General features: G+C 44.9%; 1 protein-coding gene across 2 annotated transcripts; it reads left to right on the top strand.

Annotated features, from left to right (window-relative positions):
* The first annotated feature begins 1,327 nt into the window (after positions 1–1,327).
* On the top strand, positions 1,328–14,482 carry LOC149306197 (synaptogyrin-3-like). Of its 2 annotated transcripts, XM_089539647.1 has the most exons (5): positions 1,328–1,483; positions 3,565–3,735; positions 10,051–10,288; positions 12,531–12,673; positions 13,946–14,482. In XM_089539647.1, exons 2-5 carry the CDS (start codon positions 3,637–3,639, stop codon positions 14,153–14,155), a joined length of 690 nt encoding a protein of 229 aa, XP_089395773.1. In that variant the 5' UTR covers positions 1,328–1,483; positions 3,565–3,636; the 3' UTR covers positions 14,156–14,482. The 2 variants fall into 2 exon arrangements, with proteins under 2 accessions (XP_089395773.1, XP_089395772.1); XM_089539646.1 differs by lacking the exon at positions 1,328–1,483 and having other exon boundaries at positions 3,458–3,735.
* Positions 14,483–15,915: the final 1,433 nt, after the last annotated feature.

The raw sequence follows: 15,915 nt of genomic DNA, 5'->3' as shown, positions 1-15,915 counted from the left end.
CAGAAACCTTGTTTCATGCACAAAATTGTTAAAAATATTATGTATAAAATTACCTTCAGATGATCTGTCTAAAGTATATAGGAAAGAAGAATGAATTTCATGTTTAGTCTTGGGTCCCATCTTCAAAATGTCTCATCAGATATGTGCAAATGTTCCAAAATCCAAAACATTTCAGATAAAGGAGACTCAACCTGTACAGTTTGCATCTTGGGCTATGACTCTCAGCTTGGCCATGAAACCCAATGGATGACTTTGGGCAAGTCACACTCTCTCAACCTCAGGGCAAACCTCTTCAGAATAAATCTTGCCAAGAAACCCCCATGATAGGTTCACCTTAGGGTTGTCATAAGTCAGAAACAACTTGACAACAACAAACATACATACTCTAAAACTAGGAAATGGAGTCTGGGAAAGAGAGAGAAGGTAGAAGGTAGCCTTGTTAGCCCATGAATCAATACGACGTTGGCTCAGTCTTGCAATAATACATCAGCCTCCCTTTTCATTTATGGGAAGCTAAGAAACACTTGGGTCCTGTCCACTCCTTTAGGTTTCCTTCCACACCATTCTCTCCATTCCTTATTATTTTTAAAGTCACATCTCTCTTAATTGCAGGGCCAGAAAGTGTGGCAAGTGAGTTTGCAAAGGTGGAGAGGTGGCGGGTTTGGAGGGTTTAATGCTCCCCGTGTCCCGCCATAACCGATAAGCCTAAACATTGTAATGCCTGTAACTGATAAGCCTCAATTGATAAGCCTACACACTTGCAAATCAAACAATGACATATCTTTTCTCGGTCCACCTCGCCTTCCCTTCCCACTCCTTCCTTTGCCTTTTCCCACAGTGAATTTCAAGTCTTGTTTTTTGATCTGCCGCAAGGCGCTGAAAGTGTGGATGGTATGCACCAACATCATAAAAATAAATGGGGGAACATGATTGGAATTCTGGGCTGGAATGGGAAATGGTAGCCCTTTCCCAGCTGCTCCAATTCATGAATATAGCTTTATAGTTTAATATTTATAATTGGATAAATAATGCTCTGAAACTGGCAGGCGTAGCTTTGCAAAAGGCCTGGCCATTTTGGGGTTGTCAGAGGTTTTAGTCCAAAACAAGTGTGGGTTTCGTGGCTAAACGTTAGTCTAAAATTGCGCTGCTAATTAAAGCATAGAATGGCTTTATTTATTTATTTATTTATTTGTGGCAGAAAATAAACACTGTATATTTAATAGAGCGCATAAATTTGGCATGAAGACATCGTATCAAAGGAATGGAAACAAAAAAAATCAAAAGCTCTTGAGGTGTTTTCTTTGTATGATTTTTTTTTTAGCTTTCATGTCTTTGTGAAGAGCTTGTTGGAGACATGGTTGCTGGAGAAAGCATGCTCAGCTGATTCAGATCCAGAGATTGCTTCTGAGACACTGCGGAGGAGTGGGGGATTTTAGGTGGCCGCTTGACTGCTGTGGACTAAAGAGATTACCTGAACTTGAAGGTAGTTTGATGGGAGGTGGCCGGTGTTTCACACCTTTTCCCAGTAATGGTGACTGAATGTACCTGGATACACTCTCAGCCTGTCCCATTTCCTTCTCAGGAGGAGAAAGTTCACTTAGACAAACTCCACCATTTGAGTTATGAAACATCTTCACTGTGCATTTAGCTTCATTTTGAACTAGTTCCTGGTACTGCTTGACCACTCTTTCAGCTTCTGATTTTGAGCCAATAAGAAAATGTGACGGAATAGCTGGGCTCTCATTATCTTCTTCACTCTTAATCATCTGTATTTTGCCGTAGTATAATGGATTTCCCCATGACTGGAAAATTGTCAGTAGAATGGCTTTAAAAAGACCATAAGAAATGCACGCATGAATAAACCACATAAAGGAAAGCAGGCGGGGGAAATTTGTTTTTCTACCTTTGTCAAAGGTTTGACAGATACTTCCTTTTTTCTCTTCTGCTTTCCCGAATCTGTCGCTTGCACACTTTGTTTCACAACTTTGGTTTCAAGGTGGCCTCCTCTTGTGGGTCCTTACATTCCTGTGTGTTTGGTGTTATTATTAATTTTACACTTCTCTGTGCCAATAGAGACATAGGACTCCAGGAGACCCAGATTTGAGTCTCTCTCAGCCATGAAGACCCACTGACCAAGAGCAAGTCACACTCTCTCAGCCTTTGAGGAAGGCTATGGCCAACTTCTTCTGAAGAAATCGTGAGCGCTTGCATAGTGGAGTGGTTTGAAAGTTGGACCCGGACTGCAGGAGACCAGGGTTAAAACCAGCCTTTCCTGTCTTAAGACAACCCTAAGGGAAACCTATCATGGGGTTTTCCTGGCAAGATTTAGTTTGGAAGGGGTTTGCCTTTGCCTTCCTCCGAGGCTGAGAGAATGTGACCTGCCCAAGGTCACCCAATGGCTGAGGATTTGCACTTGGTCTCCAGAGTCATTACTGGTATCAAAATAATAATAATAATTAATAATTTGTTTTATTTATATACCGCTATTCCAAAGATCATAGCGGTGAACAGCAAGTAAGCTAATTAGCAAGTAAGCATGATGATGTAAAATACATCATCATCATCATCATCATCATCATCATCATCATCACAATGGTGATGGTGGTGATGGCAATGAAGAAGATGATATAATATTTATTTATATCCCACTTTCTCCCTAAAGTGGCTTACAAATTAAGATGATGATAGAACACAACCGAATACAATATGACCCTGACCCCCATGCCCCCCTTTTCACTGGCATTGCCCCCTGTCTTGCCTTGGCAGCAGTGCCAGGTCAACCTATGGGGCTTGCATGGCGGGGAGCGATGATGATGATGATGATGAAGGACATCAACCAGGTATTGGGGGGTGTTTTAGGGCAAGAGGTGTGTGCCAGGCAATGGGGGAAGGAGCCCTGGTTAGTTATCTGTTGGCAGGTTGGCTGTCTGTCTGGATGGGAGGTTATTTGTCTGGCAGGTCAGCTTGAAAGTCTGGCTAGCTGGCAGGCTAGTTGGCTAGCTAGTTGACTGGCTAGCTCTCTGGCAGGTTGGCTGCCTGGTAGGCTAGCTATCTGTCTGGAAGGGTTCATAGAGAGATCCTGGAGCACCTTTGAGACTAACTGAAAGAAAGAAATGGGCAGCCTGAGCTTTCCTAGACTTCAGTCTACTTCCTCAGGTGCATTCAGTCTTCCTCCGATGTCTGGAAGGGCGGTTGTTTGTGTGGCACAGCTAGCAGCCTGAAAGGTTGGCTACCTGCCTGGTTGGTTGGCTAGCGGATGGCAGGTTTTCTGGCTCTCTGTCTGTCAGGTTGGCTGTCTGTCTGGCTTTCAGTGTGGCAGGTTGTCTGTCCGTGTGGCTGCTTGGCTCCCTGTCTGTCTGGGTGGCTCTCTAGCTGAGCGATTGGCTAGCAGTGCCCCCTCCCTGCCTCCCTGCCTCCCTTCTGCCTGGCTGCCCTCGCCTCCTTGCAGCTGGTGCTTCTCCTGGTTGGTGCCACATCTCCTCCTCCTCCTCCTCCTTCAGCGCAAAGGCGAGGGAGAAGAGGCGCTGGGCTGGCATCGCATCGCCTCTTGCCCTTCCCTTCCAGAGCCAGCATCCTGATCCGGATCCGGATCCAAGCCCAGCCCCAAGAGTCCTTGCTGAGAGCCACCGCTGGACCATGGAAGGCGCCTCCTTCGGAGCCGGTCGGGCCGGGGCAGCTGTGGACCCCCTGGAGTTCCTCCAGAGGCCCCAGACCCTCCTCAGGATCCTCTCGGGGGTAAGCCAGGGCTGGGAGGCGGCAGGGGCAGGAGGAGCATCCCTCTCCGCTTGGTACCCAGCCCTCCTGGCAGCACGGACTGACGCATTTGCACCCAGGCGCCTTTGCCAAGGGAGCATGGAGAGGGAGGCCTTTTACCTGCCAGGGATGTAGCTCTGGATCCTGCCAGCCGGGCAGAGAGCATCTGGGTGCCCCACTTGCCCCATCTCTAGTCAGGGGGGCTTGGAGGAAGGCATCTCTCTCCCTCCCCTGTCAAACAGAGATAGATATAGATATAGATATAAAAGGAGGGTGATGTGCAAAAGGATGATCACACCTTTGGAAAGGTGCCTCTGTGTGTAGGTCTGCAATGGGGTTTGAAGAAGCAAAGGCAGGGAATGGTTTTTATTCCTGCAAATAAAGATTTATCTGCCTAGATCTATATCATCTCTTTTTCTAGCTAGAGATATTCCTGCAAAAAATTATATATATATATATATATATATATATATATATATTTTGCAGGTTTTTATTCCTGCAAATAAAGATCTATATACCTAGATCTATAGATATTCCTGCAGATATATATGTGTGCGTGTGTGTGTATAATATATATATATATATATATATATTACATACACATGTATATATAATATAAAATTTATTTCCCTGCAAATATTTGTCTATCTATCTATCTATCTGTCTATCTATCTATCTATCTATCTATCTATCTATCTATCTATCTATTCCTGGAGGGGTTATTTTGGGGCATTATTTTGGGGAAAATCCTCCCCGAAACCTCCCCAATTCCTGCCTGTGTCCTATCCCTCTTTGCCATTTAGGTGGCCATCCCCCTTTCTTCTTCGTTGTCTTTCTCCATCTTCAACAAAATGGCAAATGTTTGACTTATTCTAATGTTTTGTATTGGGGGTTTGTTTGCAAAATCCTTGAGCATCAGAAGTTATTATTGCATTATTTGTTGGGGGGGCAAAGAATAAGGAAAGGGATCCCCCTCCCCTCCAATGTGCTCATTGTGTGTTTGTGTGTGTGTTTGTGTGATGCTGGCCAGATGAGCTGCTCACACCTTTTTTCTGCCATGGCTCCCTCTTCTCTTGCTTGCTTCTCCATGGCTTGAAATGAAGCCTGGATGGCACCTGTTCTCTCTGGAAGGCTATGGAGAATGGGCTGGGTCTAAGCAAGGCCTAGGAGTGTGCATTTGTGTGTCTGTTGTGTGTGTTTGTGAGAGAGAAGGGAGGAGGAAAATCAGGGTGGCTCTTATGAGCGAGCATGGCTTCTTGTTGTCTGCGGATGTGACATTGATTCGGCAGAGGCTCATGGCTCAGTGATGTGGAAGCAGAAAGCCTTGTGTGTGTGTGTGTGTGTGTAAAGGTTGGCTTTGTCATTTTTTCATTGTACTAGAAGGGATCTTGAACATCTGGCAGGTTGGCTGCCTGGTAGGTTAGCTATCTGTCTGGAAGGGTTCGTAGAGAGATCCTGGAGCACCTTTGAGACTAACTGAAAGAAAGAAATGGGCATTTTTTCATTGTACTAGAAGGGATCTTGAACATTAAACATTGTCAAGGACTTGTAGGTTTCATAGTGTATCTATATGCCTCTTGAGGTGCATCTATTCTACACTGTAGAGATAATGCAGTTTGACACCACTTCGGCTGCCATTGATCGTTCAGAGAAAAGCGAGGGAATTCACTGCAAAGTCATGCAATGCAAGGTGCTGAGTCTGTGGCAACGCTTTTTAAAGCTGGAGATAAGCAAAGTGACTGTTTACAATGGTATGGTTTAATAAGAAACCCAGTTGCCCAAACACTGCTATGTTAATGAACACCTGGAGTAAGAGAGGCTACTATTATTGTGATTCAAGCGCAAGTGGATGGAAGTAGAACCTCTGGATTCATTCTAATTCAGCTGCTTTGCACTGGCATCTCCCATTGAATTGCATCTCTTAAAAGTAGTGGTTGGAGGACTATTTCCAGTCCATAAGATGTCAAATCCTGGTCCACAGCAAGCCACCTGGAAAGAGAAGTGTGGTCAATGGGCATTGGGTACAAATATGATGCCAATCCCTAGCTTGTTGTTGTTGGGTGCCTTCAAGTCATTTTTGACTTATGGACACATGACTTATGGCATGTTTTTTCAGAGGGGGTTTGCCATTGCCATCCTCTGAGGCTGTGAGACTTGCCCAAAGTTACCTAGTGGGTTTCCATTACTAAACTGGGATTCGAACCCTGATCTCCAGAGTCACAGTCCAGTGCTCAAACCACTACAAAATGCTGACTCTCACCGGAGGAGATCACCCTTCCAATAGCTCTTAAGAAGCACCATGTTGGAGTGGAGTAGCTTTGAGTTTTGAAATATGGATTGATTTTATTCATTTCTGTCTCGCTTTGTCTCCAGTAGTGGGACTGAAGGTGGCTTACAACGGATTAAAAACAATTATCGATTAAAAAGTATCCCATAAGCTCATTTAAAAACGTAAACACAAAAGTGATATTAAAAACAATTAGGATGTTGCCGCGCTTCATACTGCGTACAAAGCATGAAAACAGCAGAGCAGACCATGAAGAAAACCCATCCCAGTCCATTTCTAAAAGCCTGGCAGCATATGAATATGCTTTTATTTGCTGGAAGATCACTGAAGGTCAGAATGAAGAAACTTCATCCAGTAGTAGCTGTGACAAAGTCTTTGTAGACAGGACCCTGCCAGATATCCCTTTGACCACTTGACTTGGTTTTAAAATAGCCTTCTAGAAGGAATTAACAAGACCACACAAACGCTTCTCAGTCCATCCAAGCGTATCTCTGCTGGCCATTTGTAGCACGTCAAAATCAACAACAACACCTAACTCTTCTGTGTTGCAAAAGCTTGTTTGTTTTCAATTATTATCCATCAGTTGCCACTGTTACTATAACAGTTGTTATCGTTGCCGTCTTTCTTGTTGTTAACCAAGATGCTACATCATGGTCTATGTTTCGTAACTTTACAAAGCCATAGCTACGGTGCAGAAATGCAACAAAATCTTGTTAGCAAATTGTGAGGATGTGTATCTGGGCACTGGCAAGACTGCCGCAATGCACATCCAGCACTTCTCGTGCTCATCAAGCATATGTGATGTGCTTTGGGTACATCTGAAGAATATTGGGCACATCTGAGGTACATTGGGCACTTCAGATGCACATTAGGCATTTCTGAGTGCCCCAAATAGCATCAATGGATATTGCACATAAGGCCATGGCACATCAGTCACTCCACCTTTGTACAATGGGTGCCAATATTTTGTAATGTCACAACAGACTATCCATGTGACTATGGATACTGCAAAATGTCTTGATTCAGTCTTCCACAGACATAAGACCATCGATGTAATTCTCAAAAAGAACACCAACTCTTATTCATTTCGAAAGTCTGCCAGGTTCTGGACTGCCCATGATTCAAATTCTGTCCTATTTGTTGACTGGTTGATTCATTGGGTTTATATCCCACCTTTCTCCCAAAATGGTACTAGGAATCAGAAAGGTGGCATCCGATAATATGCCATGTTCCAAGCCTGCCTCTTCATCATCATCCTTCTTAGCAATGGTGGACCAAAATGATGCTCAGAGAATGTGCATCGTCCAGTTCCTTTCAGACAAGATCATTTCCGGAGCTATTTGCACTCTGCTTCAAACCAATATATATATATATATATATATATATATATATATTCACTAACATTGCAGATCTCCCAAAACCCCAAACTAGGTTGCTCACTGCTAAATAGGTAGCAAATTTGAAGAGGTTGCCTCTTGTGCATCCTGCTGGAGACCTAGGATTGAAAAGGAGAGGCGTGTGCCATCATTGCTCCTCCCGAGTAAACATAATGGATCCCTACTGTTTCTCTGTAAACCGAACCAGCTGCCCTCTTGGCTTGAGACAGGCAAACGCTTGCTCTAGCAGATTTCCAAAGCAGGTGGCCATTCCTGGCTGGAGACAAGCAAATGTGCTCCAGTTTAGCAAAGGCTCCTTGGTGCATGAAGTATGCAACCTGGCCTAAGACATTTGTGCCATCTTCTGGAGCAGGTCATGTGTTCCTGAGCATGAGCTTCTGCCACAGATGGATTTCACTTCTCTTTGCTGCAGCGGTGCTTTCACCAGAACACGTCCTTTCGATCTCGAAATGTGTGAGAAAGGCCGCTTGGACAATTGCAAAGTTGGAAAGTCCCTAGCGGTTCTCTTCCCTCCGCACCAACTGCTGACTGATGCTTCTTTTCAACAGAGTACTCTCATGCGCTGTAGTTTGCTTGGTTCCTTCCAAAAGCAAAACAAATCTTTGCCTAAGTTCCTTTCCTTTTTAAAAACTTTGTAGTAACAGAAAAACTTGATAATGACTGTCTGCGGTTGCAACACATGAACCTAATAAAAACCATTCTAAAAATAAATAAATGCAGGGTGACCAGATGTCCTAACCACGGCCGCCAAAGAGGATAAGGCGCCGCAAAATGCAGGACATTCGAGAAAAATGAAAGACATAACAACATTAAAGCAAAAAACGTCCATATGAATACCAATTCCTGCTTCTTAGCCAGGCACAATTGTAGGGGATGTCTTGGAAAAGGTGGGCATCAGGTCACCCTGAATGGAGGACATTTTGGAATTCCTCCTGGACAGAAGTGAGTTGGCAAGAGAGAGTTGTTCCTTTGTGTTGTTGTTGTGCATCTTCAAGTGGTTTCTGACTTGTGGTGACGCTAAGACAAACCTATCATGGGTTTTCTTGGCAAGGTTAACACAGAGGGGGTTTGCCATTGCATCCTCTGAGGCTGAGAGAGTGGGACTTTCCTAAGGTCACCCAGTGGGTTTCCATGGCTGAGCCAGGATTTAAACCCTGGTCTCCAATAGTCCAATGCTCAAACCGCTATGCCATGCCTTTTTACACCTTGTGTAATAGGTGCTGAGACAGTTCTTCTTATTGTAAGAAATGCCTCTCTCTCTCCTGAACGCTCAAGTGTGAGGTTGTTTTTGTGTCTCAAATAGTACCGAAGGTGTTTTTCATTACACTTTCTGTTCAGGACATGATGTTTGTGGGTGGCGTTGGTAGGAAGCTGGACTGGATCTCAGAACAGATGGCCAGCAAGATCAGGCAAATCCACTCATGGCATTTTTCCTCTGCTGCATTTTGGGGGGTGGATAGCGTCAGGTGCTACAATGTGAGTTTTCTGGGAGAAGCAAATAATTTAATTTCTAAATACAGCTTGAGCCTCCCTTATCCGAAATGCTTGGACTCCCACCGATAAAACATTTGTTGCATTTGGCCCATGCAGACGGCCCAAGAAAAAGCCATCTCCTGAGGTTCTTGAAATTCAGGTAGACTATCTCACTGAAGGAGCATGTCTTGGAGCCTCTAGGAAGGAGCATGCATGGGACACGGTTTGTAAGTCAGCCTTTTGCCTTCGTCCTGCTGTTGAGAACGTTTGCTTCTTATTCCTGGAAAAGAGAAGGACGTTTGGGAGGGGAGTGGCAAGATGTCTTCCCTCCATTGACCCAATGGCTGACTAACCCAATGGTAACCTAATGTCTCTGCTCAATTATTCATACCTCTGAAATGCAGCTGCTTTTTGGCAGCCGGAGTGTTTTCCTGAAATTACTCTCGGCGTTTCCGAAATGTTTCCTCATTATTTATGAATGAGACTGAAAGGAAAGCTCCTACTACAGAACTTGTGTGTCACTGCATTGTGGTGTGCATAATGCCAATGCATTATGGTGTCAGTAGTGTGGTGTCACATTGTTGTTGTGTCCATAGTGCAGTGCCACTGCATTGTGTGATCCTTACGGACACCACAACAAAATGGCACTGCATTAAGGACACCAGAATGCAGTAGCAGTGGTTTGAGTGTTGGATTCTGGGGACCTGTGTTCGAATCCCTGCTGAGCCACAGAAACCTGACTTTGGGCAAGTCACACTCTCTCAGCCTCAGGGGAAGGCAATGGCAAACCTCCTCTGAATACATCTTGCCAAGAAAACCCCACGATAGTTTTGCCGTAGGGTCGCCATAAGTCGGAACTTATATTTAATGGGAGTTTGGTGATTTCTTTTTCAGGCTAACGTTTTCATTGGCATGTTTAATATTTTTACATTTTTTGTACCGGAAACTGTTTTAGCTATTTTCTTTCAACTCACATTATAAGCCACTTTGGGGAAAATGCAGGATAGAAATAGACCAATCTATCTATCAAGCAATCGAATATCACCTCCAGCCTTGGGACCATTGATGGTTGGGGTGGTGTTTCAGTTGAACCATGTTTGTTCTTCTTTCTTCTTCCTCTCCCCACAACCCTTCCTCAAGATCTTTGCCATCGTCGTCTTTGGCTCCATCATCAATGAGGGATACGTTAATACTGACAAGTCGCCGATGTTACGTTGCATCTACAATGCCAACGAAAGCGCCTGCAACTACGGAATCACCATCGGCCTCATTGCCTTCTTGGCTTGCAGCCTCTTCTTGGTGGTGGACCTCTACTTCCAGCAGATCAGCAGCGTGAAAGACCGGAAACGCGTTGTCCTTGTGGACCTTGGCTTCTCAGGTGGGTCCTTTGGGGCAGGGAAGATTGTAGGGTTAAACCAGAAAAAAACCCCGTAACTCCTGCTAACTTAGACTCTACTACAACAAGAAACAGGTATGCAATATAGACAGCTATACAAGATATGGTTTTACATGAGAAATTATCAAGGCTGTATGTTAGAGAACATATATTAGAGAAGATAAATAACCAATACAGTGGATCCTTGGTATCTGCTGGGGTTTGGTTCCAGAACGCCCCATAGATACCAAAATCCGTGGATGCTCAAGTCTCATTAAATATAATGGCATAGTAAATTGGTGTCCTTTATGAAAAATGGAAAATCAAGGTTTGCTATTTGGAATTAATACCTGTTAAAAATATTTTCAAGCCATGGATGCTTGAATCCGTGGATAAAAAAATCCATGGATAAGGAGGGCCGATGGTATGCCATACTAACCATATCTAATTGATAAACAATAGAACAATAAATTAATATTTGCAACTACTGTACTTACAGCATTTTAGGGATACATGATGCCAACACCTCTGAGGCTACAGCATGAAATGGCATGTAACTAACTCCAGAATAAGAGTAGTTATTATTAATGTTGTTAGTTTTGTTATTTTATGCATGTATGTATTGTATGGTACACTTAGGTTGGAGATCCTGATTTGAACTGTGATTAGGGTTGCCATAAGTCAGGACCTCCAAACCGGGACAAATGTAGGACAAATGTAGGACAACATTTTCAAATGTAGGACACGTTTATAAAAATGGAGGACACGCGGGGAAAAATTGATGATTTTAAATGCATGTTTCTTAGGCATGATCAAAATGGAGGACATTTTGGAATTATTTCTAAATTATTTCAGAAATGTACTTCCCTTTCTGGCCAAACACCCCCAACCTCCATTCCAAAACACACACAACATTTCGGCATTTCACATGGCTTTACTTTACGTGGCCTCTTGCATCAGAGGCTTATTCCATAACCAAACCCCTTGGGTTTACCACTTAGCATGGTTTAACATGGCTATGCATATTGAACATGTCAAGGTGGTTTCACCGTTCTTGCACCAAGTGTACTTCTCAAAAGTGTGTACTTGTTCAAGGGACTTTGGTTTTTCTTCACTGCGCATGAGTTTGTAAAAATCACAGCAATTTACATTGGCCTTGCCTCAGAGGCTTTCTGATATCAATATCACCATTAAAGAACCAAAAACACACAGAAAAGGTACTTTGGAAGGTGACACTCTCTCGGCTTCAGAAACAGTGCCTGCATGCCTCTCAAGCTGACTCATATCATCATCATCATCATCATCATCATCATCATCATCACCACACTATCATTGTCAAAGCAAGGGAGACTTGTTAGCAATTAAAGCACGCAAAATAAAATTAAAAAAACCCTTGAGGCCTCTGGCCACTCACCACCTCCTCCTCTGGCCACTCACCACCTCCTCCTCTGGCCACTCACCACCTCCTCCTTCTGCTCCCCCTCCTCCTCTTCCTCCTCCTCCTTCTGCTCCCCCCTCCTCCTCTTCCTCCTCCCCCTCCTCCATGCGCCGCGCAGCCTGGGGGCGGGGCGGAGGAGAAGGAGGTGGGTGGTGCGGGGCCACGTGGGGAGGCGGGGAGGGCGGCACGGGGCCATGCTGGGAAGCGGGGAGAGTGGCGCGAGGCTGCACTGGGAGGTGGGGAGGGCAGCGCGAGGCCCCGCTGGGAGGCGGGGAGAGCGGCGCAGGGCCGCGCTGGGAGGCAGGGAGGGCGGCATGGGGCTTCCCCCTTCACCTCCTCCGCCCCAGGCCGCGCGGCCCTCCTCTTCCTCCTCTGCATGGTGGAGGAGGAGGGCAGTGTGGTCAAGCGCCGCAACCCGGCTGCAACCAGGATTGTCCCGGTTTTTGGCGGCACCCGGGATGGGAGGGCCCCAGGGTCGCCAAAACCGGGATAATCCCGGTTGCAGCCGGGTTATGGCAACCCTAACTGTGATGATACTATTTGGCACTTGGATTTTGTTTTTTTAGTATATTAATGAATAGAATATTAAAAATAAATATCTTATATCTCATCTCCACAATCTCTCCATGTCCTTCTATCAGCATTTTCAACTATCTTCATTGGCATCCAGCTCACCCAAGGCTCACCCAGAAAATCTTAATATTTACCGTTCTTCCCATTGGATGCTAGAAGACAGTAGTGCAAACCGTTCGTTGGCGTTTCGGTCACTCTGCGGCCACTGAGGGGCTTTTCTGCTTTTCCTTGCAGGCTTCTGGTCCTTCCTGTGGTTCGTGTCCTTCTGCTTCTTGGCCAACCAGTGGCAGCGGACGGCACCCAGTAGAGAAGCGTCGCATGGTGGAGATGCTGCCAGGGCAGCCATTGCATTCTCTTTCTTCTCCATCCTCTCCTGGGTATGTGTTCAGCTTTGACAAGCAAGGATGCATCTATGCCAGTGATGCCCAAACTTTGCTCTTCCAGGTGTTTGGACCTCAGCTCCCAGAGGCCCCAGAAAGCTTGGTCAACAGTCAGGAATTCTGGGAGCTGAAGTTCAAAACATCTGGAGGACCAATGTTTAGGACCCACTGATCTACACTGTAGATATAATGCAGCTTGACACCACTTGAACTGCCATGGCTCTCCATTCTACACATTCCTGGGATTTTTGTAGTTTTGGGAAGCACCAGCACTTTTGGACAGAGAAAGTAGCTCCATCAATGCATTGGACTCTATCAAGGCTGTGAGCCTTATGGGATCTGGCTCCGCGTTTGCAAAACTGTCTTCCTTTGCACCTTCGGCCAGATCTTACCCACTTTCATAAAGGGTTGAAGACCTTCCTCTTCCATTTGCTGGATTAAGTTGCTAAGCCTGCCTAAGATGGCCAAGATGGGTAGTGGCTGATAAGGAGTTTGTTTTTAGTATATTAGGTGGGATACAGACCATCCAAAAAGGACTGTCTCCCGGCGCCTTGCTTTGCTACGCAAGGGAGCCGCAGTGGACAAATCGCACGGCTCCCTCGTGCAGCAAAAAGAACCTGCAAAAAGCAGGTTCTTTCTGCAGTGCGATTGTGACGCCGCAATGTGCCAATGGCGCACTTGCGGCATCATAATGGTGCCGCGACGAGCGGATGCTAAGCGTACATCACGTCAAAATGGCAGTCCTCGTGTGTACAGGGCGCTGCCATTTTGATGCCCTCATCATGTGCAAGGGGCGAGTTGCGTCTGGAAGCGTCGCCCCTCGCACATAATGACAGCGCTCCATAGGGCCCATCTGTAAAACACCTTAGTATATTATTTGAGTACTTTAGCACTTTATAGTGCTGTGTTTTATCATTCGTTTTTGATTATATACGTCTTGTATTCTGCCCTTTGGTGAAAAGGGCATTATAAATAAATGTTGTTGTTGTTTTGGCTAAAGACCTGGCAAAATTACAAGTCCCAGGATTCCATAGGATGGAGCTACAGCACTCAAACTGTAGTATGTCTCCAGTACAGATGCACCTGTAGATTTATATAGACATATATATGAGTTAAAGCGCAGTACTTACATTGACCTGTGGATAAGTCGACTCAGGGGTTTTTTGGTGAATTTTTTAATCTACATTTCTAGACTTATACATGAGTATATGCAGTAATTTCAGCTTGTGAAAACTTTGGTGACACGTTGTTCTTTTTCCTCTCGTGAAGGTCGCCCTGACTGTAAAGGCCCTCCAGAGATACAAGATGGGGACCGACATGTCTCTCTTCGCCACGGACCAGTTTCCTCCTGACCCCAACGCTGGATATCCCGGGTACCCCACGGGGAGTGGCGTCGAAAGCACGGAAACCTACCAGAGCCCTCCTTTCTCGGAGACCTTGGACACGAGCCCCAAAGGCTACCAGGTGCCAGCATACTGAAAAGGCTGAGGTTTTGGGGAGGGCAAGGCGGGCGTCCCATGTGGTTGTATAGCAAACGGGAAGCCAGACCCAGAGAGAAATGGGCCAGGTTCCCTTCTATGGTGCAGTCATAGTCAACTGGTTGGTTGCAAATGTATTCAGAGTACTTTTCCTTTCCTTTCCTTTTTTTTAAATGTGGCAAGTTATGTGCTGGGTTAAACTTACTCTTAGCTCATGGTGCAGTGAATTCTGTACAGTGGTATTGGTTCTTGTCTTACCTGTCCAAGGGTCTTTTTTTAAAAAGAATATATATATATATACACACACATACATACATACATACATATATATATATAAAACAAAAAACAAACAAACTTAACAGTGTTCCCTCTAAGCATGACATTCTAGGACGGTTGCTACTCTATTCCAGTGTCTTTGTTCATGTGGCCATTTTGCTGGAAGCGCACATGAAAACTGGCCAGAGGTCAGCCTCTTTGAGACCTTCTGCCTTCCCCAAATCAATAGATGCTTTATCTCGTCTTCCAGGGCTAACCCCAAAAAAATCATTCCCACAATTTTTATTGAAGAGACTTTCCTTTCCATTCTGCCTTCTTCCTCTCCCCCCCCCCCCCCCCTTAATAACCTTAGCAAATGTAGCCTGGATTATTTCCCCAACCTCTCCCCATCCTCCAAAGAAATGTGCCAAATCTAAAGCCAAAAAATAACAGTTGTGTTATTTTTCTGTGTGCGTATATATATAATTATACAGTTCCTGGATTATGTGAGTGAATATAGGCTTGCATGCTTTAGATTTGCAGTTCTGATAACCCAGGTGGCATTGGTTCAGATGGATTCAGGGCATAAAATAAATTGAATTTTTGCACTCAGGATAGAAAAAATTCCAGCACTGGAATGGCAATCAACAAGAGCTGCTTAGCAGAGAGAGAGATAGCATTGTGGCAGATCAGAAAAATAAAAATAGGGCTAGCAGAAGGTAGCACCCATCCCATAGCATCCAAACAAACACCTGAGTGCCCAGGACAGGCCCAAGAATTCCTACATCTCTTCCATTTTAGTAACATTGCAGGTAATTTTGGTGGAAAAAACAGAGAAAAGGATAAATAGGGTCTGTCAGGGGAGAGCTGTCGTTGAAATGGAGACCAAGAGTTGAAAAACCAAAGCCCCTCCACTGTCAATGGGATTGGCCTTCTCAAAATGGTGCCCAATGTATTGGGACTGTATGCCTGTGTGCAGCCATATGCGTCCTGTTCACACTGATTAAACCCCAATATGATGCTATGTACACTTATTTGCACATGGATTCATGGTGGCAACCGCAATGTTGTGCAATGGCTCACCTGATTCTGTAAAGAAAGTCCATAACCCAGTGAGTCCTTTCCAATGGAAACAACTGGAGCCTTGTTATGATGACTTAAAAGATATACGAAACTGACAAGTAGGCACAAGAAAATGCCAAATTCCCATCCTAAAGGGTGCTGCTGAGCAGAATTTAAAATGGTTCGAATCGGGGTGATCTAGGCGGCATGTGGCTCTTGAGATTGCAAAGTGTAGCCCCTGAAAGCCTCTTGAGCACAATTTTAAATTTCGTTTAAAATCCACACTGATTTTCAAGCAATCTTTTCGTCCCCGCATCAGCCACAACAACCCCAGTGCCAAATGCAAGAAATAAAATAAAAAGAAAGTCCCCAAAATCAGCCAATATGGCATCCAGAAGTGCGGTGGCATCACTTCTGGTGTGTCAAAAAATAGCAGTGCAGCCT

Source organism: Sceloporus occidentalis, unplaced genomic scaffold, assembly GCF_023333645.1.
Source record: "Sceloporus occidentalis isolate IW3139 unplaced genomic scaffold, rSceOcc1.0.p SCAF_10, whole genome shotgun sequence".
Classification (NCBI taxonomy): Eukaryota; Metazoa; Chordata; class Lepidosauria; order Squamata; family Phrynosomatidae; genus Sceloporus; species Sceloporus occidentalis.
Note: the sequence above shows the minus strand (reverse complement) of the source record. Positions and strands in the feature narration are given on the sequence as shown.

Coding starts and splice junctions, on each gene's coding strand:
- LOC149306197 (XM_089539647.1), top strand. CDS start 3,637: ATGGAAGGCGCCTCCTTCGGAGCCGGTCGGGCCGGGGCAGCTGTGGAC. Junction 3,736..10,050: donor TCCTCAGGATCCTCTCGGGG/GTAAGCCAGGGC, acceptor CCCTTCCTCAAG/ATCTTTGCCATCGTCGTCTT. Junction 12,674..13,945: donor TCTTCTCCATCCTCTCCTGG/GTATGTGTTCAG, acceptor CCTCTCGTGAAG/GTCGCCCTGACTGTAAAGGC.